The sequence below is a fragment of the Medicago truncatula genome, chromosome 1 (assembly GCF_003473485.1).
Source record: "Medicago truncatula cultivar Jemalong A17 chromosome 1, MtrunA17r5.0-ANR, whole genome shotgun sequence".
NCBI classification, from domain to species: domain Eukaryota; kingdom Viridiplantae; phylum Streptophyta; class Magnoliopsida; order Fabales; family Fabaceae; genus Medicago; species Medicago truncatula.
In genome coordinates, this window is record NC_053042.1 from 45,539,474 (window position 1) to 45,564,883 (window position 25,410).

The window sequence follows — 25,410 nt, forward strand, 5'->3', positions numbered from 1 at the left end:
CTAAATCATATTCTAAATTGGAGTCGGCCGATGATGAGGACGATGAAGGAGAGGTTGTGTCGTGTTAATGACGATGAAAGATGAAGACAAGGTTGTTCAAGGGAGGACGAGGACGATGAATGGAGTCGACGACGAGAAGATTGTGGATGGATGCAGGAAGAAGCAGATTTGTGACGAGGTGGGGAGAGATAAAGGAAAGTGGGGATGGAGGAGAGAAGAGTAATAGGAGAGATTGTGAAAAATTTCTAGTGTTAAGAGTCCATGATAATATCATGTTCTTCATTTGATCTAATAGTTAGAATCAACTTTCCTATGGTGGGAAACAATTTCCCTTTTCCATGCTAAACCCCACCTGTTAAACTATGAAAATAAAATAGGAGTATAGATATGATCAAATTTCCATACTTATAATGTACATTCAAATCCTTTTAGATTAGGTCAACAATGGTAATTTAATCATAAAAACACAACAACTTAATATAAAAACGAGCGAGTGATAATCACCTGTATTCAAATAAATTTATCATTCAACAATTTTTCTTCCTTCACTTTTATGACATGAACTAGTATTTCCTTGAACACGAATATCAATGAAATATATTTGAGTAGTCACATAAATGAAGCAAAATAAATGAGAAAGAATTTAGTCAAATTATTCAATTATTTATTCTTTTAATTTTTTTATGGGTAATGTTAACTTGTGCCTTAAAGGCACATGTTAAGGAACCTAACAAAAACAACTTTGCATTGGAAAATAAAATATTTTAACTTTTAAGAAGTCAAATGCATGACTTTTGATATGTATGTTTCTATAATGAGTTACTTAACATGTGCCATTGAGGGCACAAGTTAACATCTGACTTTTTTTTTGTGGTGGCCGGGGTTCGAACCCCGGACCTTGTATATATTATGTATTGTCCAAACTAACTGAGCTAAACTCACGAGGACAACATTTGCATTTTTTTTATTCATGTACGTGTGTCTAACCATTTTTATTATGGGAAATGTTAACAAGTGCCCTTGGTGCACTTGTTAAGAAGATTAAAATGAAAACTTTACATTGGGAATTGTGTAATCAAGACATTGAAACATTAAAAAGCAACTTAATCTATATAAAATTTATCAATTGTTTTTAGGGTTAAATATGTTTTTGGTCCCTATAAATATACCAATTTTTCGTTTTAGTCCCTCTAAAAATTTTCTTCAACTTTTAGTCCTTATAAAATTTTCAATCACTACTTTTGATCTTTATTTTTAAGTAAATTTTTGTATTTTTTAATGAAATTGTGCTGAAATGTATGGAATATTGTAAAAACCACTCCTAAAAAAAATTAGAATTTTTTAACAAAACATGAATTAAATATGAATTTTTTACCACCAAAAATATAATAATTCATATTTAACTCATGTTTTGGTAAAAAATTCTAAATTTTTTTGGGAGAGATCCCTATAATATTATACATTTTTCTACAAAATTTTATTTAAAAATATGAATTATACATATGAGTTTACTTTAAACGAGGGATCAAAAGTAAAAATTGAAAATTTTATGAGGACTAAAAGTTGAAGGAAAATTTTAGAGGAACTAAAACGAAAAGTTAGTATATTTATAGGGACCAAAAACATATTTAACCCTTGTTTCTATTCTTGAATCCTTAACAAGTGCCCTAAGGACACTCGTTAACATAACTCTTTTTTTATTTGTGTTTGTGATTTTGTAAGCATTTCTCTTATGGTACCAGTACCATACTACTCTCGTAGGAACTAAGGGGCCCATGCAACGAGTATTTAAGAAAGAGAAATGATATTTGTACAATTATTTTGTGATAGTTTTTATACAATTTTCACTCTCATACTCACATTATATTCTTATTCTCTCTCTTTCTTTTTCTCTCTCCATTGTTTTTGACCAATCAGAATAGAGAAAAAGAAGGTTGTCAAAAAAGTTGTATCGAATAAGGGTTAAAATATGATTCTGTTTAGAAAATCAGATGATCATTACATTGCTATAACTTAGGAGTATAGGCCAATCTACCTATCTAAAAGCCTAGAATTATGCATTGGAACCATGAAGACATGAAGAGTGGTCATTTCAAAGAAGCTGTTGGTCTATAACAACAAGCCAATAACCAAAAAATAAAAGCAAACACTTCTGTTTGACGCTTTCATTATCTTTCTTCTCTCAGTCAGTCTTTTCAACGTCAAAACTTTTGGCTATCCATTCACACCTTCTTCATCTTCAGAGTAGCATTTTATTTTCAAAGTTAAATTTCTACATCTTCTATTCAACGCTTTCTTCTTCTTCATAACTCTCACGCATGCTACTTTCTTTTTAATTCTTTTTGTAGGTGCAACTACAGTTTTTTACCCAGAAACAACAAGGTCAGATATTCTCTTCATTTCTCACTCATATGCTTTATTAATTTTTTAATGATCTTTCTTATTTTATTGTTATGTTATGCTTTTCCATTTTTTTACCTTTTGGTTTTGAATCTTTTCCCCGTTGCTTGAGTTTTACTGTTTCAGTTTAGGGTTTTGTTTATATTTTCTCTATTGTTTTGTTTCACTATCCTTTGCATTAACAAGGATGCCAGACACGACACTATCCTTAGATTAATTGATCACATTTGTTGGTGTAGGACACTGAACACTTTCCGTTGGAAGTCTCGGTGCTAGAGTTTAGGGTTTAAAGATCTTGTTATATGCATCCTTTGTACTTTGTATACAATACATGCACAATTATTGCACTTCGATGTTATGCTTTATCAAGTTTTCTATTTGGTGATTCCCTTTTTTGTTGTGTTTTGATGCTGTTGTTTGAGTTTTATTCTCTTTTGTATTCATGCACAATGAATAAGATGTTTTAACATTTTTGGTCCTTTTCATTCATTGATGTTTTGCTTTACCATTTCTGATTCACTTTCATTTTAATTTTTTACACCATTCTTTGTAGTTTAAGCTTCTATTTTGTAGTTTTCCATTTCAGTTGCTTTACCTTTTTTGCCCTTTTCATTATTTTTGGTTGTTTTGCATTACCATTTGTGATTCCCTTTAATTTTTTTTTCCCCTATTCCTTGTGATTTAAGCTACTGTTTTGTACCTTCGTTTGTGAAAGCTAAACATTTATTATGACAGTGTAGGATCGATGGCAGAACCATTTGACACTGTCAAAGGGATTAATACCACCAAGGAAGAATGGAAGATTGGAGTTAGAATAACAGATATGTGGATTGTTACAAACATGAATAACCATCAACATCTTGAAACGGTTTTAATGGATGTCAAGGTGAACTCCAACTAAATGTCTTTTTCATTCTGATTTAATTAAAATGATTAAATACATGTTTGGTTTTAATTTACGATTCTTGTTATTAGGGGGATAAAATTCAAGCGATAATTGTGAAGGATGACATAGCAAACTGGGGATCAATCCTAACAGAGCAAAAGACATGTGATGCAGAATTTCAAAGTCCTAAAGAATGATTTACAAACTAAGCTTTGTGACCATCCCTGCAAAATGATCATTCATGGTGGGAGTGTAATTTATGAACATCCTTTTCCAGATATTCCTCAAACTAAGGTTGCGTTTAAAACTTTTGCTGAAGTACTGACTAGAAAAATGTCAGAGCCCAATGATAGTTATGCTGAAGTTGATACTTCACCTGGTGATCCTATTGATGCTATTGTTCAAAGTACATATCCAGATCTTCTTTCACAATACAACAATGAACAATATTTGCAATCAAGAGCTATTTTGACCTACACAAATGAGGTAGTTGATCAAATAAATGATTATGTACTTAAGTTGATTCCAGGTATGTGCAATTAGTTCTCCATTTTATTAGTAGAAACCCTTCAATTATTCATCATCATGTGAACTTACATATGAGGAGCTTTGTTTAACTTTTATTTTGTTCTACATTAATAGGTGAAGGAAGGGAGTATTATAGTGCCGACAGGTCAAAGATGAACGATGTAGGAGCATTTGACGCAATTCTTCCTGAATTTCTAAACTCTATCAAAACATCTGACCTGCCAAATCACAAATTCACACTCAAGATTGGGACCCCTGTAATGCTTCTAAAAGATTTAGACCCGTTTGAGGGTTTTCGCAATGGTACTAGATTAATTGTTACAAGGCTAGGTCGATTTGTACTTCAGGCCAAAAGTATATCTGGAAATAATATTGGTGAGCTGATATTAATTCCTCGATTAGATATGTCTCCTTCACAATCAAAATTACCTTTCAAGCTAGTTAGAAGACAATTCCCAATTGTTGTCTCATATGCTATGACAATCAACAAATCTCAAGGTCACTCATTCGACAATGTGGGCTTATATTTACCTAAACCAAGGTTCAGTAATGGTCAGCTGTGCACCACCTTTTCTAGAGTCAAAAGCAAAGAAGTACTCAAGACTCTGGTTCATGACAAGGAGGAAAAGAAAATGTCCAGCACTACAAATTTAGGTGGTCTTCGAAGAGGTTTCCTAAACCTCTAACAAGTAATGTTATATGAATTTGTCTTTGAACAACATGATTTTCTGTTAGTAAAATAGAATAAACATTGATCTTATGGTTCAATTCAACTAAAGAAATAGGTATATCAAACTGTGGGCAATAGTAGCTTTTATTCCTATAGGGGGATATTTTTTTCTATCAGTAGTGAATGCAATAAAAAGCAAGAAAGTGGCCATGCCAATCTGCTCGCAACATAATCTTGGTGAATACACATACGTCAAGAAATTGCACACATTAGTCCTCTCATCTATTTCACTAAATAAAAAAAAATGAACTTTACTATATAGTATATACTACTTGCCATTATACACTTTCAATTGCTTATTAACTTGGTACTTTATTAACAGGATATTTATTTTTCAGAACCAACCTTCATGGAGAAGTTTTTTGATGAGCTGGGCGATCGTTGGAGATTAGTGAATGCTGATGGGAACAAACACTGTTAAACACAATGACAAGCTGAAGATCAAAAATAGTTTCAACAACTGTGTCACTGTCATCAGAATTTAAGCTTTACTTGGATTTTGTTGCTATTTTAAGTTATATTCCTAATCTATGTTGTTTTCTTTTGCGATTTTAGAACTCACTAAAACTCAACTAGCTCTTTTTATAATGGGTAATATTAATGGATGCACTATATTTGATCTGATATCACTTCATATGTTGATGTATCATTATCATTATGCTGCCAAACCAATTTTAAATGCTGAGGAGAGTCATGCTTAGAATACCTTTTTCATGCACCAGGGGCATGCTTGGAAAGGTTTTTACAAAGCAATTTAGTTAATATTAAATGTTGGAGAAATATTACGACCTGCAAATGATTTCGACTTTGCTTTGGTTAATATTACAACATGCAATTTAGTCAATGTTACTAAGATTGCTTCTCAAATCACTTGGTTGTGCAGTATTTCTATTTCTATTATCTGGTTGTGTGTACTCTTATTTTGTTAGGGATATTGGTGATGGTGTGTACTACTATATATGCATTTGCTTCTCTATAATCACTGTTTCTTAAGCATAAGGCAAGTGTTTACCTTATCTATGTTTGGTTATCATAGTGTCGGTCCACACACAACTGATGCCAATTTGTGCGAACACAAGTATTTTCCCGGTTTTTTTACGGGACGATTTACTCTGCGTTGTAGACTTATAATCCCCATTTTTCTTCTACTATAGGAGTTGGGGATTTAACATAAAAAATTATATTTATAATTTATCTAACATAAATTTATCAAATCAAACCATTGTACTCGACACTTTTTGTAACGCTATAACATATAGAAATCACACACACATAAAACAAAACATTGTCTAAAATGGTGGCACATATCAAAACCAACAATAGAGAAAAGGAAATTATGAGCTCGAACTCAGCTATCAAACTTATCAATGTTGAGGATAATGAATGAATAATATTCTTATAATTTCATTATTTAAGTCCCTTGCTCCACCCACTAAGTAAACCTTATGAGTTTTATTTAATTTGTTAAAAGCAACTTTTTCCCTTTGGTATCCTTGCAGTTTCAGAAGAATGCATTGTCTTTCTAGGATCAACTTCAATTGGACATTCAGGATTACATGAGCAAGATAATCTTATTAACAACTAGTTATTTTGATATGAAAACTCAAGAAAACCAACATTCATACATGATTTGCAGCTTCTTTGAACATATTTGATATTTGTAAGATATTACTCCTACTCTATGCCTTCAACATGTGCTACTTTATGTGAGCTATTACTTTTTTGAAATTAATCATACAATAAGTGGTTAAAGTTTGGGATAATTGCAACATCATTCACTTTAGGTATAGAAACTATAAGTGGATGAATCAGCAATAATGTTCCTCAAGCCACCAACTGTTGATGCCAGCATAATACATACACCTATGTAAATTCCAGCCTGAAATAAAAGACACAAATTGATAATCAATACATTGAGAAAACAAGTCTTAAATTTCTTTGGTTTCTTGATTCATTACCCAATTGATGAACCAGTTGATGCTGAATTTCTTTGGTTTCTTGATTATCATCCACATTATGCTAGGAAGCTGAAACAATTAACAAGCCAATAATTGACTTTTTAGTTTCAGAATCAATTCATTTTAAATTGACAATTTGACATAAGAATAGAGAGGACAAGAGAGCCTTACAAAATATGAAGTGGGAGCAAAACCAAATCCACCAAAGAATCCAAGAAGATCACCAAAGAATGGAAAAGTGACTCCAAAGAATAATGTAAAAGCTGAAACGTTTCAACAAAGACCTATCATGAAGAAAATAATTCTTCTATCTATACTGCAGAAAATTAGTTTCGCCTCGAGTTTTGACATCTTACCTACATAAGCAGATCGAGCTACAAGTCTAAGCGCTACACCGGGAGGGAAGTTCAATCTTCGCATCATCATCCTCTCAATCAAATCAAAAACAGGCATTGCATAAACCTATAATATATTTTTACCTCACCGATCAGAAAAGAAAATTTAAGATCTGTTTAGTTTCTGAAAACTTTTTCTATTTTCACTTTTGTTTTCACTTTCAATCACAAAAAAACGTTAAGACATTTTCAAATATTTGTACAAAAGACAGTGAAAAAATATTTGCACAAAAATATTTGACACTATTTTCACAAATTTGAGGAATTGGTTTTACATTAATAGTTGATACCTGATAGCTACCAACAACATGGATGAATACCATCAAGTTAGCAGAGGCAATAAGCCATGAAGGTTTTTCAAGTGACATTAGTATATTATCATTAACATCTTGTCCAAAAGTCCAATATCCAATGATTGCAACTGGGAAATAACATATTGCATTGATGAAATAGGCACAAATAGCACCATTCCACATTGCTATCTTTGATGGTTTTTCAGGTGTTGATGGAATCGTAGCTTGAATTTCAAGGGTCACTGCATGGCCAGCAAATGCAAATGATATTTGACCAAGTGCATTGAAGACTCTGAACAATAAATCAGTTTTGCTGATTGGTTTGTATGCATAGCTAACATTGTCAATCCGGCCTCTAGGTAAGCAAGCCACCCATGCTATAGTTGAATAACTGCACTCAAAACACCACAATATCAAGGCTTTAGTTGAATATGAATTTTTTATGAGGTCTTGTAATACTCTAGCTTACACACGCTTAACTGTAGAGTTCTGATTGGGTTCGGCACATTAGTACCGATACAATTGCACCTATTTTTGTAGCTATAATTTAATATCAACAGTCAACAGCTTGATCAACTGACATGTCGAAGCATTCTTTAATTTGCATCTACTAGGAGTTGTGTATTATCCTCTACTAAATCTTACTTTCAATTGATTCAATTGCAACATAAGTTCAAAAACTGAGTTCACCAACTGTTTATTTGCCTCTGCTTCTGAATTGTTTCATTATAAAATCACACTCTTTGCAAAACTACCAAAACAGGAGTAAATGATCGTTTTGCTCTACAAAATTGTAAGGGTCAGTCAATTTAGTCCTCCAAATTTATGAAATAGGCATAGCAAACTCGTCCCTTAATGTTTTTTTGAACAAAACTAGTCCCTTAAATTAAAGAATGTCAATCAATTTTTGGCCTTCCATCAAAGTATCTCTTTAGTAAATCATTGAAATTGGGCCTAACCGTTAGATTTTAGTGAATAAACCAAGTTAGTTGATAGGTGAAGTATGATTAGTTGGTTGGTTAGGTAGTTGGGAGTTAGTTATACTAACTCACCCCTATAAATAATTATCACTATTGTACTCTCTCATTCATCTTTTATCAATCTAATTCATTTCTATGACTAGTTTATATGGGTATCTTCCACATGAATACTATTATGTTTGCTTTTTTGCTAAACATTATGATCTTTATCCTTAGGATTCCATGATTACTAATTAATCCTTACAAAGCCGACTTATAAGATGACAAATACTTTTCTTTATAAACTTTTATCAAAAGTCATATCTTTTCAATGTGGGACTTGAGTTTTTTCCATACACCTCTCAAACCCAACACCATTGGGATTGGTGCGTGGATAGGTAGGTGGCTCGGAACGATAAACCCAACACCATGTTGAAATTAAGTTTAACCCACCCTTACAAAACCAATTTAAGTGTAGCTTAATTGTTAGCTACCAGATACATTATGTGCAGGTTCGAAGTTCGAATCCCGGATTTATCACTTCTCCACACTTAAAGTGTGTGAATCTAGACACAAGACTACTAGAAAAAGAAAAAGTGCAAGCTTATGCGGATGAAAGAATTTTCGATTGAGAGGTGAGCACGATGAACTCACACTTGAGCGAGAGATTGATGTGTAGCGAGTGTAAGTTAGAACATAAACTCATTGCCTTAGATTTTAGGTTGACCTCAATTGTGTGGTTGCTCTGGACCAACGTAGATGATCCTCCGAGTTTCCTCGTGACCCACATAAATATCTACCAAAACTTATAAAAAAAAAGTTACCCTATTGAGTTAAATGAGTTAAATATCTCTCATTGCAACCATAGTACAACATAACACCATTAAAATTGTGATGCTAAATTAAAAAATAAAAAAATAAAAAAAAATAAAAAAAACTAAATTGGCTTTACCCTTACAATCTCAAGGACACTCACCAAAAAGGTGAAGTTAATGAAGTCTTTTATCTTAATTAATCATTTCTAGTTTGTTGGAAAGATATTTATATACTTTTCTCATATGTATTTTCTACTTTTCTTTTTTAGAAAACATACAAATTACATCTTTCCCTAGCACCTTGTATGAATATAAAATGTCAAGCTAGCTCAGCAAGCACAAAGGAGTAATAAATAATCAAATTTTAGAAGCTGGCGTGTACAAGAAGATACTACTAGACATATTGGATCAACAAGTACCTTAATGACATCACAGCTGCTGCTAAAGAAACACAAGCAACAGAATTGAAATTAGGAAGCTGAGACAGAAAAAAATGGATGCCACCAAAAATCATAATCCAATAAGATTGCTTGATTTGTGTACAATCAGTGCATGCTATCTCCACAAACTGCTTTAGACACTTCCCACCAATAACCATATACACAATGTCACACCCAACTTGTACAATCAGTTGCTGAGGTAGAACAATCCATGCTCCAAGTTTTGGTCCAAAAGCATGTCTACCAAGATCAATATAACGATCGAAACGAGTTCCCGGAACACATTCATGTAGCTGGATCATTTGCCACATTGTGTTTAATGTTAGACACCATGATAGTAACAACATCAAGATCCCTGGACCCCTACATAGAAGACAAAAGATTATTACTACTATTTTTTATATGTATGTATTATTGACAAATAATAGATAAAGTTACTCTAATTTACCATCCTAAATATGCCATGGCATATGGCAGGCTGAGAACACCGGCACCTATCATGGCTGTCACCGTGTGGAAAGTCGAGTACCACCATTTGGCTCGGCGAGCGGGGCCATTCTCCACCTCTTTTTGTTCTGATTGAGTTTCCTACAATTGTGGAACATACTAATTAACTACATGTTTAAACTAGTGCATGAGACCATGCTAACAAAATTTGGTATACACACACAATGACTTGGAATTACCTTAGAAGGTAGAGAAGGAGTGGAAACCATTTTTAGTCACTCACAAAGAAGATCAAAGAATGAGAAGACCCTAGGATGTTGGAATCAAAGTGAAGTACTTAAGTTTTATAGTAACAAATATTTGATGCTAATAATAGTAAACATGTGCACCCTACCACCTAGTGTTTTTCTTGCCACTTGTGCTTTTGTTGTTGCTGCTTAAAGTGCTTCTTATGACTTTGAATCAAATCAAATTCAAAAGAAGTGACTGAATTCAATGAATAAAGTTTCAATGAAAGGTAAAACCACTTTAAACCTAACAATTAAAGCAAGATTATCTTAGGAGTTGTTTTTCCATCACTAATTGATTCTATTTCTGATTATATTTCATCCAACCCTGTCTAGTTACAAAGTAGGAAACCTGTATATAGTTTATAGTAATATATTTCTATGTGAAATTCCTAACCAAGAATAATTTTTATGATGGAACATCAATTAAGTTAGTATTATTTTGGTGGTGTTAGGGACAATAGAAACTTCACTTTTTTTTCAGTGGGGTAAGTGAATTGTTCTGCATATCAAAGAATCATATATATTAAAAATTTTAAATTTTTGATTGATGGGAACATTTTATTGGTAAGTGAAAGGTATATAAAACTTTAATCATTACAGTTATTGAATATTGACAGTGGTATTTGTTTATCTTGGTAAATTTGGGTTAATGATTAAACTTTGTGGCATGGTGTCGCTGTTTAAACTTAGTGGAAGGGAGCGGAAATATGTACCACTAGAATTTATTTTCTACTGCTCACCTAAAAAACAACACCATGTTATGTTAAGAATCTTATGTCTAGTTTGGTCTGATCGGCCATTCAATTTCAATTCATATCTTATAAGAATGATTAGTTATTAATAATTAATATTATGTTGGGATGGAATCTAAGCATCTCTATTTTTGCTTCTTAATTCGGTAACTCTATAGTTGTCTGTCACAATTTACTATTTTAACTCGGGACGTTTTCTGTCGCAAGCAATAACACTTGTTCTCTTGTGTTCTAATTATTCCATCACATACATTATACATAGTTGTATAAGATAAGAAGATATGCACCGGCTTGCTAAAGATCATTTGTACCTTCTACACCATGCCATTCAACATGTGTTTTATTTGGTGACAACTAGGCTACCCATGAAAGAATGATGGGTAATTTACACCAACCAATACACATTAGCCACATAAGCACATATTCATGAACTATCTTGACCTCACAAATAAATTGCTAATTGTTATTGGTTGGTGGGTAAATTACCCACAATTCTTTAAAGGTAATTTAGAAAAATCCGTCCTATTATTATTCTTTTAAAATTACGAGCAGACAACTTTTTTCCTCCCTAAAAACTTACAAAATTTCATTTTTTTTTATTGTCCACATAAAAATGTTATTATTTTTAACATGTGATGAATTAAATAAGATTTTTTTAATTTCAAAAGCTCAATGTTAAAAGTAATGAATCTTGACCTATCTTCAACTCCTTTTTTTAGAGAAATTTTTTATAATGTTCAAAATATGCCTGTAAAAAATCATTAAAAAATACACATTGATTTAACAAGAGATTATAACTGCGTATAAAGAAAATTTTGTAAGTACAAAATCATGCCATTTTTTATGGAGGAAAAATTAAATTTGGTAATTTTTTAGGTAAAAAAAACTTATCTAACTCTTAAAATTAATCGTTCAATAACTATGATTCATCATAATAAAAGAGTAAAGATATTTGTTAAAGTTTGGGATAATTGTAACATCATGCACTTTAGGTATAAAAACTATAAGTGGATGAATCAACAATAATGTTCCTCAAGCCACCAATTGTAGATGCCAACATAATACACACACCTATGCAAATTGCAACCTGAAATGAAAGAAACGTAAATTTTTATTTTTTAATGACAAATATAAGAGAAACATATATTATATTCTGATTTTAGATTGTTACATTTTTTAAAGAAAAATTGCTAACGTGAATTGATCATTACCCAATTGATGAACCAATTGATACTGAATCTCCTTGGCTTCTTGATTATCAACCACATTATACTAGGAAGCTGAAATAATTCACAAGAAAATAATTCATCTTTTGATTTTATAATTAATTCATTTAAAAATTTGACAATTTGACATAAGCATAGAGAAATTGAGAGGACAAGAGTGCCTTACAAAATATGACGTGGGAGCAAAACCAAATCCACCAAAGAACCCAAGAAGATCTCCAAAGAAAGGAAAACTCACCCCAAATAATAATGTAAAAGCTGAAACATATCAACAAATTGTAGCAACATCAAGATTTTCATGAAGAAATTAAATAATACTTCTATAACTTACTCTACTACTGAAAATTTGCTATGTAATATTAATGATAACATAGATTAGTTTTGACTCAAGTTTTGCCATCTTACCTACATAGGCGGATCGAGCTACAAGTCTAAGCGCTACACTAGGAGGGAAGTTCAATCGTCGAACCATCGTCCCCTCAATCAAGTCGAAAACAGGCATGGCATAAACCTATAACATATTTTCGCGCCATTAATCAAAAAAGAAAATTTAAGGTAGAAAAACATTTTTTGTTTTCGCTTATAATCACAAAATTGTCGCTATTTTCGCCAATTTCATGTCTTGGTTTTGCATAGAGACCTACCTGGTAGCTACCAAGAACATTGATGAATACCATCAAATTAGCAGAAGCAACAAGCCATGAAGGTCTTTCAAGTGACATAAGTATGTTATCATCAACATCTTGTCCAAAAGCCCAATATCCTAAGGTTGCAACAGGGAAATAGCATATTGCATTGATTAAATAGGCACAAATAGCACCTTTCCACATTGGTATCTTTGAGGGTTTCTCAGGTGTTGATGGAATTGTAGCCTGAATTTCTAGTGTCACTGCTTGGCCAGAAAATGCAAATGAGATTTGACCAAGTGCACTGAAGACTCTAAACAATAAATCAGTTTTGCTGATTTGCTTGTATGCATAGTTAACATTGTCAATCCGACCTCTAGATAAGCATGCCACCCATGCTATAGTTGAATAGCTGCAGTCAAAATCACACTATATAGTAAGGTATATATATATATATATAAATGTTTTAGAAGTGATAATCACTTATTTTAATTTGTTTTATGGTATGAAATTAATCCAAATACTTTATGGAAAAGAATAAATGTTGGATCAACAAGTACCTTAATGACATCACAGATGCTGCTAAAGAAACACCAGAAACAGAATTGAAATTAGGAAGCTGAGACAGGAAAAAATGGATGCCACCAAAAATCATAATCCAATAAGTCTGCTTGATTTGTGTACAACTGATGAATGCCATCTCAACAAAATTCTTTAGACACTTCCCACCAATAACCATATAAACAGTGTCACACCCAACTTGTACAATCAGTTGCTGAGGTAGAACAATCCATGCTCCAAGTTTTGGTCCAAAAGCATGTCTACCAAGATCAATATATCGATCGAAACGAGTTCCCGGAACACATTCATGTAGCTGGATCATTTGCCACATTGTGTTTAATGTTAGACACCATGATAGTAACAACATCAAGATCCCTGGACCCCTACATAGAAGACAAAAGATTATTACTATTATATTTTTTTTTATATGTATGTATTATTGAGAAATAATAATGTTACTCTAATTTACCATCCTAGATATGCCATGGCATATGGTAAGCTGAGAACACCAGCACCTATCATGGCTGTCACCGTGTGGAAAGTCGAGTACCACCATTTGCCTTGGCGATCAGGGCCATTGTCCACACATTTTTGTATTGATTGAACTTTCTGCAATTATGGAAGATGCGAATTAACCACGTATATAAACTGTCATAACAATTTAAAATTGTTGTTGAAAACTAGTATGTGAGATCATAGCGAAAAATTGATTATTGGAATTACCTTAGAAGGTAGAGTAGGATTTAAAACCATTTTAAATCACTCACAAAGAAGATCAAAGAAAGAGAAGGCCCTAGGATATGTTTTAATCAAAGTGTGGTTAGTGACTTGTTCTACACTCTACCACCAAGTGTTTTTCTTACCATTTGTGCTTTTAATGGAGGTGAAAGAATAAGTTTGAGGACACAAAAGGTCTCACTGTTAAGCTGCTAGCTAGGTGAGGTAAACCAATTTTAAACCCAACAATTAAAGCAAGATTATAATAGGATTTGTTTTTCCATCACTAATTAATTCTGATTATATTTCACTCTAATCCAAACTATGTCTAGTTTCAGATGTAGGAAACTTGTAGAGTATAGATTGATATTTTTCTATGTGGAATTGTTAACAAGAATATTTTTTTATGAAGAAACATCAATTAAGTTAATAATTTTGGTGCTGTTTGGGACAATAGAAACTTCACTTTTTTAAGTGGGGTAGTGATTTGTTCTGCATGTTAAAGAATCAAAATTGTGAAGATTCTTTATATTAATTAATGTGTAATATAAAGGATTACGATGTCTTGAAGCTAACGAGTTTATTGAAAAGTTTCTTTCTGATTTTTGAGTGATGGGAACATTTTATTGGTGACGGAAAGGCGTATTGTTATTGGGAGAATGTTAAGAGTGATCTTGGAACATTATTTAAAGTGTCTTGTGCTCCAAATATAAATTAACGAGCTTAAAATAGAATTAAAAAAAATATAGTAAGTTTTATATTGAAAAGATAATTTTAAAACTTTTAAGATATTAAATGTACAATTTTTTAGAAAGAACTTATACAATTAGTTTCTTAATTTATTCATCAAAAACACAACTTAGCTTTTAAAGTACTAAAAGAGTAAGGGAAATGTTAAAGAGTGTTCTTAGGACGTTGGTTAAGAAATACAAATAGAAATATTGTATTGAAAAATGGTAAAAAGTGATGAATTTAACTTTTTAAAAGTTAAAATATTGTTGAATTCCATATAAACATGCTACTAGACTTGTTACCATAGTGTAATTATTAATAAGATAATGGTAACAATTTGTATTTTTAAGATAAAGTTTTTTTTAATAGATTTCTTAAACAATGAGACTCTTATTTTTAATCATTATAGTAATTGACGGTGTTGTATTTGTTTATCGTGGTAAATTAAGACACTAATTTATGGGTTAATGATTAAACTCTGGTGTTTAACTTAGTGGAGTGGAGCGGAAATATGTGCCACCAGAATTGTTTTTGTAGTCGAGTGGTTCGACTCAATGTTATGAGCTTCGATTAATGGTGATTCATTGAAAGAATATAAGTTTAAGTTCGAGCTGAAACAATTATTTATCAAAATTTACTTGGATCTCTCCCTAAATTGGTTGTGACAAAAAGAGAAGACCGTTGCTTTTTTTACTCTATGTTTTTCCTTGCGCGTCCTTTTTTCTTTTTTCAATTTTATCATTGGTTCAGATTTCGTTTTCCGAATTTCATTGTTAGAATTTTTCCGATGTTTCCGGATTTGAAAATCCGGAATAATGTTTTACCAGAACTTTTGCAATTTTAAGATAAAACAACTCAGGTTATTAATATATGAACAATACATTACAATAATTTTCAAGCTTTTTAAGCTTATTACATAAGATCCTAAATCTATTTCTAATCTCCTAAGAGCCTAATTCTAATCTCCTAAGATCCTAACCACTGCTATGTGATAGGACATAGCAGTAGGTTCCCTATTATAGGAAAACCGGAGGAGGAGGGTGGGAAGAAGAGAACAATGCCCCTGAGGGAGGTGGGGGGTGCTTAAACTTACGCCCAGAAAGGACAAGCTAAGAACCACACTGACCCACATGACCCTCAGATGAACCGCACTTCGTTGAAGCGCGGTTTCATCCTCATTGACCGTTCATACAAACCCTGGAAGTTTTCAACGAGACCCTTATCTATGAAAGGCCAACGATGAAAAACCATGGTTGCAGAAGGAAGAAGATGAGGGGAGGGTGGGAGAGGATGGTGTGAGAAATGGTGGGGTTTGGAAGGCTATTTATATGGAGGGGTGGGTAAAAAACGGTTGGGAGGCCATAAATGCAGTCAAAAAATGTGGTAAAAAGCGTTTTTTGACTTGATCATCGACAAAAACTTGTGGTGCAGACCACCGGCCATGACTGATGCATTCTGGAATATAAAATCCGGAATGAACACGTGTTTTCAAGAATTTATTTTCCGGATTAATGCGATAATGGTGAGCGAGGGAAAAGTTGGCACTTCTTGTAGGGCTAAGGACACTCCGGAATGTAAAATCCAAAAAGTTTCAGCATTGGATTAAAGAGAGCCATTAATGTGGGTTTGGACGGTTACAACCACTAACACATTTTCATTGACTGTATTAATGACCTATGACTTGTTTTAGGCTATAAATAGGCTTCCATCTTCAATAAATACCTTCATTCTTCACCTTACCTCTTTTCTTCCATTTTCTTCAAATGTTTTTAGTTTTTTAGGGGTGTCGGTGGTGTCATGGTCATTGTTGACCGTTCATATGAACCCTGCAATAGCATTGCAGCTTGTGTGGGGTTCATATAAAGGTGAACAGAGACATTAACATCAACAAAAGACACAAAAAAGCACATAACATCTGGTCCGGATTTAATTTCCGGAAATCATTAACAACCTTGTCCGAATTATATAATCCGGATCAGGGATATTTTTGGAAATTTTGCAGGACTCGCGAGAAGGCTGCAAAGTGTAAAAAGTAATAGTCAAAAGAGAATTGTTTTAGTACTAGTCACATAAAAGGTCCGAAACAACATCATATCGTATTCATATGTTAATAATCCCCTTTCAGTTATGTTTTAGTGCCTAATATCTGTTTTAAGAGTTGCCTTAGGCTTTAATTAACTGCGGTTGATGTTGTCCTAAGAAAACATATTTTAAGTGGAGAAAAATTCAAACATGGGTAGTAAAGTAAAAAAGTACACATGAAAATCGTGTCACTATTATCTTCAAAAAATAAGAAATAATAAAAAGTAAGGTTAAATATGTTTTTAGTCCTTATAAATATATCAATTTTTCGTTTTAGTCTCTCTAAAAATTTTCTTCAACTTCATAAAACTTTCAATCACTACTTTTGGTCCTTATTTTTAAATTAATTTTTGTATTTTTTTTAATGAAATTATGGAAAAATACGTAGAATGTTGTAAAAAAAATCTCAAAAATTTAATTTTTTTTAACAAAACGTAAATTAAATATAAATTTTTAACCGTAAAAAATATAAAAATTTATATTAAATTCATGGTTTGATAAAAAAAAATTAATTTTTTTTTTAGAGATTATTAAAATATTATGAATTTTACTACAAAGTTTTATTCAAAAAATATGAATTTTACATATGAGTTTACTTTAAAAGAAGGACCAAAAGTGAAGATGGAAAAATTTTAAGAGACTAAAAGTTGAAGATATTTTTTAAAAGAGACTAAAACGAAAAATTGACATATTTATATGGACTAAATACCTATTTAACCTTAAAAAGTATCTATAGTTTTGTTGTCTTGTCGGTCTAAGTGTTAGAGACTTTTTTTGGTAGATTTTTGTTTTTAAGAAATTTAATTGTTTTTCTGGCAAAAGTCTTAGGTACCGTTTGGCCAGGCTTTTTTTCGGTCTAAAAGCTACTTTAAAACAAAGTTAAAATAAAGCTCTTTAAGAAAAAGACTAAAGCTGTTTGGTTTCTTTATTTTTTTTTTAGTTCTAAAGTTATTTTTGAGTTAAAAGCTGTTTGGCAAAATATTGTACAAAACTTTGAATTTATTATTTTTTGGTAGTGTCTGGGTTCGAATCCGGAACCTTGCATATATTTATGCATTGTCTATAAATAAAAAAACTTTGAATTCATTATGAATAAACATAATAAATAAAAAAATATCTAAAATATTTTTTGAAGATAAAAAATATTTAAAATATAAAAGATATATTTTTACCAATACTATATTTACTCAATGACGTTTATTTTGTGTAACATGAATACAAATTTGTACAATATCTTTTTCAATTATACTCTATAACAAATTTTGTTATAAGAATACCATATTTTTGGTGTTGGTCAAAAAGATAAGAATTTATATTATATAATATTATATTTGTTACATTGCTGGTGTCATTGAAAAAGATATGTTTAATTTTTTTAATAAGAAAAAGATATGCATAGTTTGTTACAATACAAATGTGTAAATTATATATAAGTATAATTTTTTTAGGCAACTACACTTGTACTTTTAATTAAAATCAAAATTTTATAAAAATAATTATACGCATTACACAACACTAACAAAAATTATACGCATTAGCATAACAAAAAAAAACAGAAAGAGGAACATAAAGTATTACTCTAAACGCTAACGTATGTGTGTATTTCCGTGGTTGAAGAAAGGGAATAAAAATATTCGGTGTCATTCATTGACAGCGTGAATACAAATATTTGCGAGGTTGTGATGATCAAAAGATATTGAAATTAATATATAAGTGATAAAAAGATAATAAAATTCCTTAAAAAAATAGATAATAAACTTAAATGGAACCTCATTAAAAAATTAAATGGACCGGTTAAAAAAAAATATGGAAGAAAAAAGCATATTGAAAAAATAAAACAAAAGGTTGTCGACGGGAGTTGATGAGAGGTGCTTGTGAAATAAATTAGGGAGAAATAGTTTTTTGAAGTAGCATTCAACAACTTTTGGTTAAAGCTCATTCCATTCAATTTTATGCATTCTAAAAAAAGTACTTTTTTTCGAAGGTACTTTATTGATATTGTGTTTGGCCTAGCTTCTTCTTAAAAACGTAGAAAAGCTGAAAAAAAAAGTCAGGCCAAACGGTACCTTAGTGTTAGAGACTAATGAGATAATTTTACGAAACATCGAATAGTAACCAAATGGATTAAGCGTGTGGTTGCCGGTTGGTTCAGCAATAACCATGGTCCATGATAAAGTTTAATAGAATTGATTTTTGTAAAAAGGTAATTTGAATGTAAATTGTTATATATTTAAACACATTTATCTAAAAATGATTCGTATCAATTCACCATGTTTGAATATTCTAAATAAGAATTGTTTTTAGATGTCTGACTACCAAAATGGTTTTTATTTAGGCAATTTCTATGGTACACTCAATAAAATTGAATGTATCGGTACATTCATATGTTAAATGAATAGTTTAATGAGTTATTTTAAAAAATATATATATATTTTCTATTGGTTACAATTATAATAATTATATTTTATTTCTTAAAAGTGTCGGCAAATCAAAATTCAATTTTTTTTAATTTTTAATACCCATAATACTGAATATTGATTTTTTTTTTGGATAAAATGTTAAAAAATTAGTATGATTCTTATAAAGGATGAAATGACGTTTTTTCTTATAAAAGAATATTTTCTAAAATATAAAAGTTGATAAATATCTCTTTATTACATAAAAATGATCGATAACTTATTAATTTATGAAATAGATATACTGGTACACTTTAATTTAAGAATGTACCATAAAAACTCCCTTTTACTTATATTTAAAACTAGATATTGAGCCGGCTTAATTTTTTTAAAGAGAGAAACTTTATTATTTTCTCTAAGTTTTATGTTTCTTTCACCTACAGGGAGGTGGTTTTGGCTAGCTTTTTGGCCTCCACCCTCAACATCTTTTTCTCTATTCATTTAGTTTAAATAAGTTGTTTTTTCATAGATCAAGTGTTTTCTTGTTTTTTTTTCCTGTGATTTCATTGTTTGAGTGTATTTTTGTGTTGTTTGTTGTCTTGTGCGGTATTGTTTGATTACGCGTGTTATTTCGATGTTCGTTTGCTTCCTATAGAAACACTAACTTCAATCAATTAATTATTCAATCAATGATTTGGATATCTTTGTATATCCAAAATATGGATATTTTCATCATTTTAATTTTATCATATTATTTGTTGATATTTTGTCATTGTATGCTATTAACTCGAGTGTTGAGTTTGTTCATAGACTTATCGTTCATATTGTTAGCGATGTTAAATGTATGGTTGTGTTTGATATACCTTAACAATATTAGGAAAAGGGTCATTGTCTCACTCTTTCTGGCATTGATATTTAAGATATGATTTCTTTTCGAAGAATTAATATGTTGATATTCCTTTAAAAAAAATGTTCATATTCTCTTTTTTGACCATAAGGATCGAATTGAAATGTTCATAGATTCCTATTTTCTTGTATTTTCTTATCAATTTATGTTTTGTAATACTTTCCTTATTGGTGACATATACATTACTCGTTAATAAAAGGTAGGAAGAGTTACTCATACGTTTACACTAAAAAAATCTTTCTCTTCCACTATTTATGTTATAAAATAGTTTAAAACAAATGAATATTTTTAATTGGTGTCAACTAGCTTCAGTAATTCTACCCACTTTTTTCTTTTGGAAACTAATTCTATCCATTTTTTTTTTTTTTTGGAATACCCCCTAATAGGTCATAAAAAAACGAAAAAATTCTGCAAAAAAAATAATAAAGTCATTTTTTTATGACCTATTAGGGGATATTAAAAAAAAATAAATATTTTACAGGGGATAAATCAAAAAAAATATTTTACAGAGGAAAAAACCAAAAATGATCTATATTATAGGGGGATAAAACACCATTAACCAAAAAGTATACTTACTTACTTAGGCTATAGTTTAATGAATCAAAAGATGTAACTTTTGTATAGTTTAATGAATCAAAAGTATACTTAGAACATTCCACTAATACTTTTAAGACAATATTTCCTATTATGAATTTCTTAAATAATAATTTTTAGGATACTTACTACCATAACTCATGCAAAATTATGGTACAAGGGTTTTGTTATCTGGCTTAGAATCACTGCAGCAACATTCCACATTATTATTGAAAATGAGCAATAATAATTAACATAAAAAATACTAATAAATTGGGGATTTCATCAATCAATAGCACACATGGTACTCAGGAATTTAATCTATAATTTTACCACTAACCAAATAATATATTTGAACCTTGGAAATCTATTACCCACAATGTAGTCCTTTAAAACAATCACAATCAGAATAGATATAGATCTAGCAAAATTACCTAAGCCACTACACTGCTGCAAGGTCAGCGCCAAAATAATTTGGCTTAAAAAAGGAAACAATTGGAATAAAGTATGACATTCACTAATTCCAAGTCTCGACACTTATTTGCAGGATTTCAAAACAAAACCATGTTCCCCCCATCCTAAGTCACAAATAACAACCTAGAACTTAACGAGTGAAGGACTTTAGTGTACATCAAAATACTCATTTTCTCCACCTATGTTCAAAATTCAAATAAAAGAACATGATTACATGAAGAAAACCTAGCACAAAAACCCATTTGTTGAACTATCTCTTCAATCAGTAACCATAAATGGATCCACATCCCCAAGATCAGCAAGCAAAGGTTTCATATCATCTTCATCTCCATCTTCTGGCACAAAGTAAGTTGGGAAAGGAAGTATAGATGTGTCAGGTTTTTCAAAGACAGCATCTTTTATAAAAACAAAGTTCCCTGTAGCTCCTGGGACCTGTGTTGTGCACACCATACAAAGAGGAATAAGCATTCCGTGATAAATCCGAGATTTCAAATATTTTTGCCAGTTAATGAATAATTGAGCTACTAAATTAAATACAAAATGGTTTCAATCCACCATCGTTCTCTTGATGATATTAGTCAGAATTTCTTGATGTACAAAATTTCTTGGCTCACACAAACATACAAGTCTCTGTACTAGCCGAATTGCAAATGTGCAAATGGTGGGATTCAAATTTAATAAAAATTTAAAATCATTAATGACCAAGTGTCTTGGTTGATATTGGCCTTGACTCTCCGGTTCCCAAAAGGAAGGAACCCTAGTAATCCGGAGTTCAATCAAAAGGTAAGTAAAAGTTTTAACATGGATTGTTTCACTTTCAGCCATGAATATGATCGATTCATCCTTAACTCAAACTCATCAACCGCTCAAGCTCAATCACTTGATTTGTGTATGAGGTGATATAAGATAGTTACTCCCCTAGAGCTCCAAGTTCATAAATTAATGTGAATAATAAACATGTAAAAACAATTACCTGGCCTTTCACCCACATCAAATTTCTTGCTGGATCGATTTTGTAGATCCATACATTTTTTACTGTTCTTTGCTTTCCACCCATTCTCCCTGGCATCTTTCTACCTTTAAAGACCTGAACAGTGAGAAACATAAATGTAATGCAAAGAAAATAAACTTATACAGACGGTCAATCTAACATGATTTCAATACGTACAAATAGAGAAAGCTGTATTTACTAAGAATACTAATCTGAAGGACTCCATCCAACCTTACAAGGACCAAGTATTCCTGTAGAACCCATGATTCTATGTGCTTTCGAATTCCCATGGGATGCTGAACCTCCATGAAATCCATACTTCTTCATGACACCCTGGAAACAGAAAATATAATTTAAATTAACACCCGTGTAACTGCCATTAAGAAAAAAAACGTGTAACTGACAAGGTTTCAACATGAAACACAAGTATCCACAATCATACATGAATGACAAATACATTTTGAAGCAGAAAAATAAACAATAAATGGCCCCCCTAGAAAGCCTGCAACTCAACATTTTGCGTTTCAAATTTCCAGAGAGATCAAGTAAAATGGGAAGAGAGAAAAGAATGAAGTTGCACCATTACCTGAACTTGTACGTGCAAGCTGATAGTTGAAAGTTGAAACTAATGAACACCAATGATTGTCTAGAAGTAAATAAATCGTGAAACAAAAAACAATAAATAATGTCCTATAATACATGATTGAATTTGTCAACTTATTATATCATTAGGATTCAGGACTCTGAAGAGTGGCAACTTATTGTTATTGGAAACACTTAAAATCCTAATATAACTAATGTAATCAACTAGCCCTTACGAAAAAACGATCATCTTAGGGTAATTCATTTTAATCCTACAAATACAAATTTAATAAATTCTTTGACAAAATAATAACTAATCATGTCAATAAACAAACGAAGAACACCATGCATTCAACTCAACTACTATTATATAGACATGTGCGGGACCACATACAAGCATAAACATGTACACATGCTACATACTCAATGTAAGACAGAAATTATTATTTATATGGAAAACAATATGAGAAGTATGTAATATGAGGGAAAAAGAAAAACACCTGAAAACCTTTTCCTTTGGTGATTCCTGTGATGTCAACATACTGCCCGGGAACAAAATGGCGAACATTAAGTGATGTACCAACAGGAAGAAGTGCATCCTCTGTCACTCGAAACTCTTGAAGCTTCCTCTTCATCGGAACTCCTTGAGCCCTAAAATGACCCACTTCAGGCTTTGTCAAGTGTTTTTCCTTCTTCTGTCCACAACCAATCTAACTAAAACAAAGCATCAAACATGTCTATAATTAGATACACATTTAACTTTATATACATATATATAGAAGACATATCTAGGTACTCCAGGAGTAACTCAAAGCTGAATTATTCCATTTAATAACTCATTATAAACATTGAATTTCACCAATCTAATCGGATACTATCACCATATTATGCTTTTTTTTCTGTATTATTTCACCAATCTAACCAGATATTATCGCCATACTATGTTAAAGATCAAGTACACATAGTTTCATATAATTAGAATTTGTATCTATGCAATCTAGCAGACGATGTTTACATGCATTTAAAAAAAAATATAACTATACGTTCATTTGAAGTTCTTTAATGAACTTTCAAATAGTTTTAATTTCTTTCGAAAATTTGTGTAGTTGATTGGATTTCGGAAATTCAATGTTTATAATGAATAATGCGGAGTAACTAAACTAAAAGGTACTGTCGCAGTAACTTAAGTTATTCAATAAGTAACTCTGAACTGAGTTAATCCACATGAAACTCATTAGGGATATTGAATTTGATCCCGAGAATGAAGCAGAACACACCTGGAGAGAACAATAGCCTTCCTTCTCCGGAGTTTTGACCTGAGAGACAATGTTGTCATCTACCCAAAGGATAGAAATTGGAATTCTAGCACCCCATTTATCCCAATGAGCAGTCATTCCACATTTTACAGCTATAACACCAGTCCTTTGTGAATTTGGTGTCATCACACTAGGTTTTGCTTCAATCGTCCTTATAGTCTCCACATCTGAACTAAAAAATCGCGGCAGTGGTGCCACGGGAAATTGTCGAAGACGAGAAACCACACCTCTCGAAAACGCCAGCATGGCAAAACCTATATATATGGAATTAAAAGAATTCAAACAATCAAAAACAGTTCCAAGTTGCTTTCATTTTCATATGAATTAAGAAAGAGTAAAGTACAAAATTCATCCTTGGCTTTGTAGGGCGCTCTCAAATAGGTCCCTAAGATTATGAATATTTGAAAAAGTCATTAATTCAATCAAATTTTACTCATTTTACTCTATCAAATTCTAATGTGGTTTATGGTTGAACAAATATTTCAAAGATCCACATTTGCAGCATGCCAGTGCAAAGGTTTTAGTTGAGCCAAAAGTTTCTTTAACTAGATAAACTAAACTACTCGAAATGCAGGATAACAAACTCACAGGATTCATTCCTAACCAAATTACCAATTTATATAATTTGTGCAGAAAAATGAGGAAGAAGCAAAAATGAAACACAATTACAAGTAGATCAATCGAGGCAGAATAGAAAGAGCATGGATGAATATTGACCTGAGTTGAGATGCGAAGATGAAGATAGTGAGGGCGGTGCACAAATGAACCCAAAACCCTAGATGGACAAAAGGGTTTAGTAGGGTGTTGGAAGCAAGAGAGAGAAGCGCTTATTGCTCTCAATACCCAACCCATTTCGGTGGGAAATAGTTTATCTTTTTCTATTTTACTGCAAATATATGTCTTAAAATAGAAAATTGCTCATGACATATTTGATTTGCCCGAGAAATATGACTAATTTATCCAAATATTATTCGGCGGTTAACTGTCGAGGAAAACTTCGGCAGTTAACTGTTGAAGAATTTTAAACCTGAAATTAAATAAGGAAATACACCTAAATTTTCCCTTAATTAAATTTAATTATTTAATACATGATTCTTTTTATAACGTTGTTGATTTCATTCATATAATTTTGTTGTCATAAATGAAGAAATATGAGATCCTAGAATTACATATTTTCTTACTAGTAATAGAAAAGAGGTTTTATTTGTAAAAAAAAAAAAAAAGTTTTATTAATAGAATAACTACAAATATAATTATTTGTAAGAGATATAAATAATATCTAAAATATTATAAAGTAATAATAGGTTAGTCAAATCTATTAATAATGACATACA

The 25,410-nt window shown here is 31.4% G+C and overlaps 4 protein-coding genes across 7 annotated transcripts in view; 1 reads left to right on the forward strand and 3 right to left on the reverse strand.

The window, feature by feature from the left end:
• The window catches only part of LOC11408488 (uncharacterized), a 31,403-nt gene extending 26,137 nt beyond the window's left edge, over nt 1-5,266 (forward strand). The window contains exons 1-6 of one of the 4 annotated variants that reach the window (XM_039829863.1): nt 2,167-2,263; nt 2,349-2,382; nt 3,141-3,286; nt 3,376-3,815; nt 3,929-4,468; nt 4,883-5,265. In XM_039829863.1, the coding sequence (XP_039685797.1) occupies nt 3,455-3,815; nt 3,929-4,468; nt 4,883-4,965 (984 nt within the window). In that variant the 5' untranslated portion in view covers nt 2,167-2,263; nt 2,349-2,382; nt 3,141-3,286; nt 3,376-3,454 and the 3' untranslated portion in view covers nt 4,966-5,265. Of the gene's footprint in view, nt 2,383-3,135; nt 3,287-3,375; nt 3,816-3,928; nt 4,504-4,866 lie in introns of those variants that run through there. The other 3 variants (XM_039829864.1, XM_039829866.1, XM_039829865.1) reach the window with 3 other exon arrangements.
• An 801-nt stretch (nt 5,267-6,067) lies between these two features.
• LOC11405375 (lysine histidine transporter-like 6) lies at nt 6,068-10,498 on the reverse strand. The gene is made up of 8 exons (XM_003591740.4): nt 10,091-10,498; nt 9,853-9,992; nt 9,384-9,767; nt 7,188-7,581; nt 6,859-6,964; nt 6,674-6,765; nt 6,503-6,571; nt 6,068-6,423 (listed from the first exon to the last, which is right to left on the reverse strand). The coding sequence occupies exons 1-8, from the start codon at nt 10,118-10,120 to the stop codon at nt 6,325-6,327; spliced, it is 1,314 nt and encodes a 437-aa protein (XP_003591788.2). The 5' UTR covers nt 10,121-10,498; the 3' UTR covers nt 6,068-6,324.
• Nucleotides 10,499-11,797: 1,299 nt separating this feature from the next.
• Nucleotides 11,798-14,372, reverse strand: LOC11405376 (lysine histidine transporter-like 6). Its single transcript, XM_003591741.4, has 8 exons — nt 14,030-14,372; nt 13,776-13,915; nt 13,306-13,689; nt 12,764-13,157; nt 12,525-12,630; nt 12,286-12,377; nt 12,105-12,173; nt 11,798-11,980 (listed from the first exon to the last, which is right to left on the reverse strand). The coding sequence occupies exons 1-8, from the start codon at nt 14,057-14,059 to the stop codon at nt 11,882-11,884; spliced, it is 1,314 nt and encodes a 437-aa protein (XP_003591789.2). The 5' UTR covers nt 14,060-14,372; the 3' UTR covers nt 11,798-11,881.
• A 6,690-nt stretch (nt 14,373-21,062) lies between these two features.
• On the reverse strand, nt 21,063-24,951 carry LOC11422949 (50S ribosomal protein L3-2, mitochondrial). The gene is made up of 6 exons (XM_024785027.2): nt 24,794-24,951; nt 24,038-24,330; nt 23,261-23,470; nt 22,410-22,511; nt 22,161-22,274; nt 21,063-21,619 (listed from the first exon to the last, which is right to left on the reverse strand). Exons 2-6 carry the CDS (start codon nt 24,320-24,322, stop codon nt 21,446-21,448), a joined length of 885 nt encoding a protein of 294 aa, XP_024640795.1. The 5' UTR covers nt 24,323-24,330; nt 24,794-24,951; the 3' UTR covers nt 21,063-21,445.
• Nucleotides 24,952-25,410: the final 459 nt, after the last annotated feature.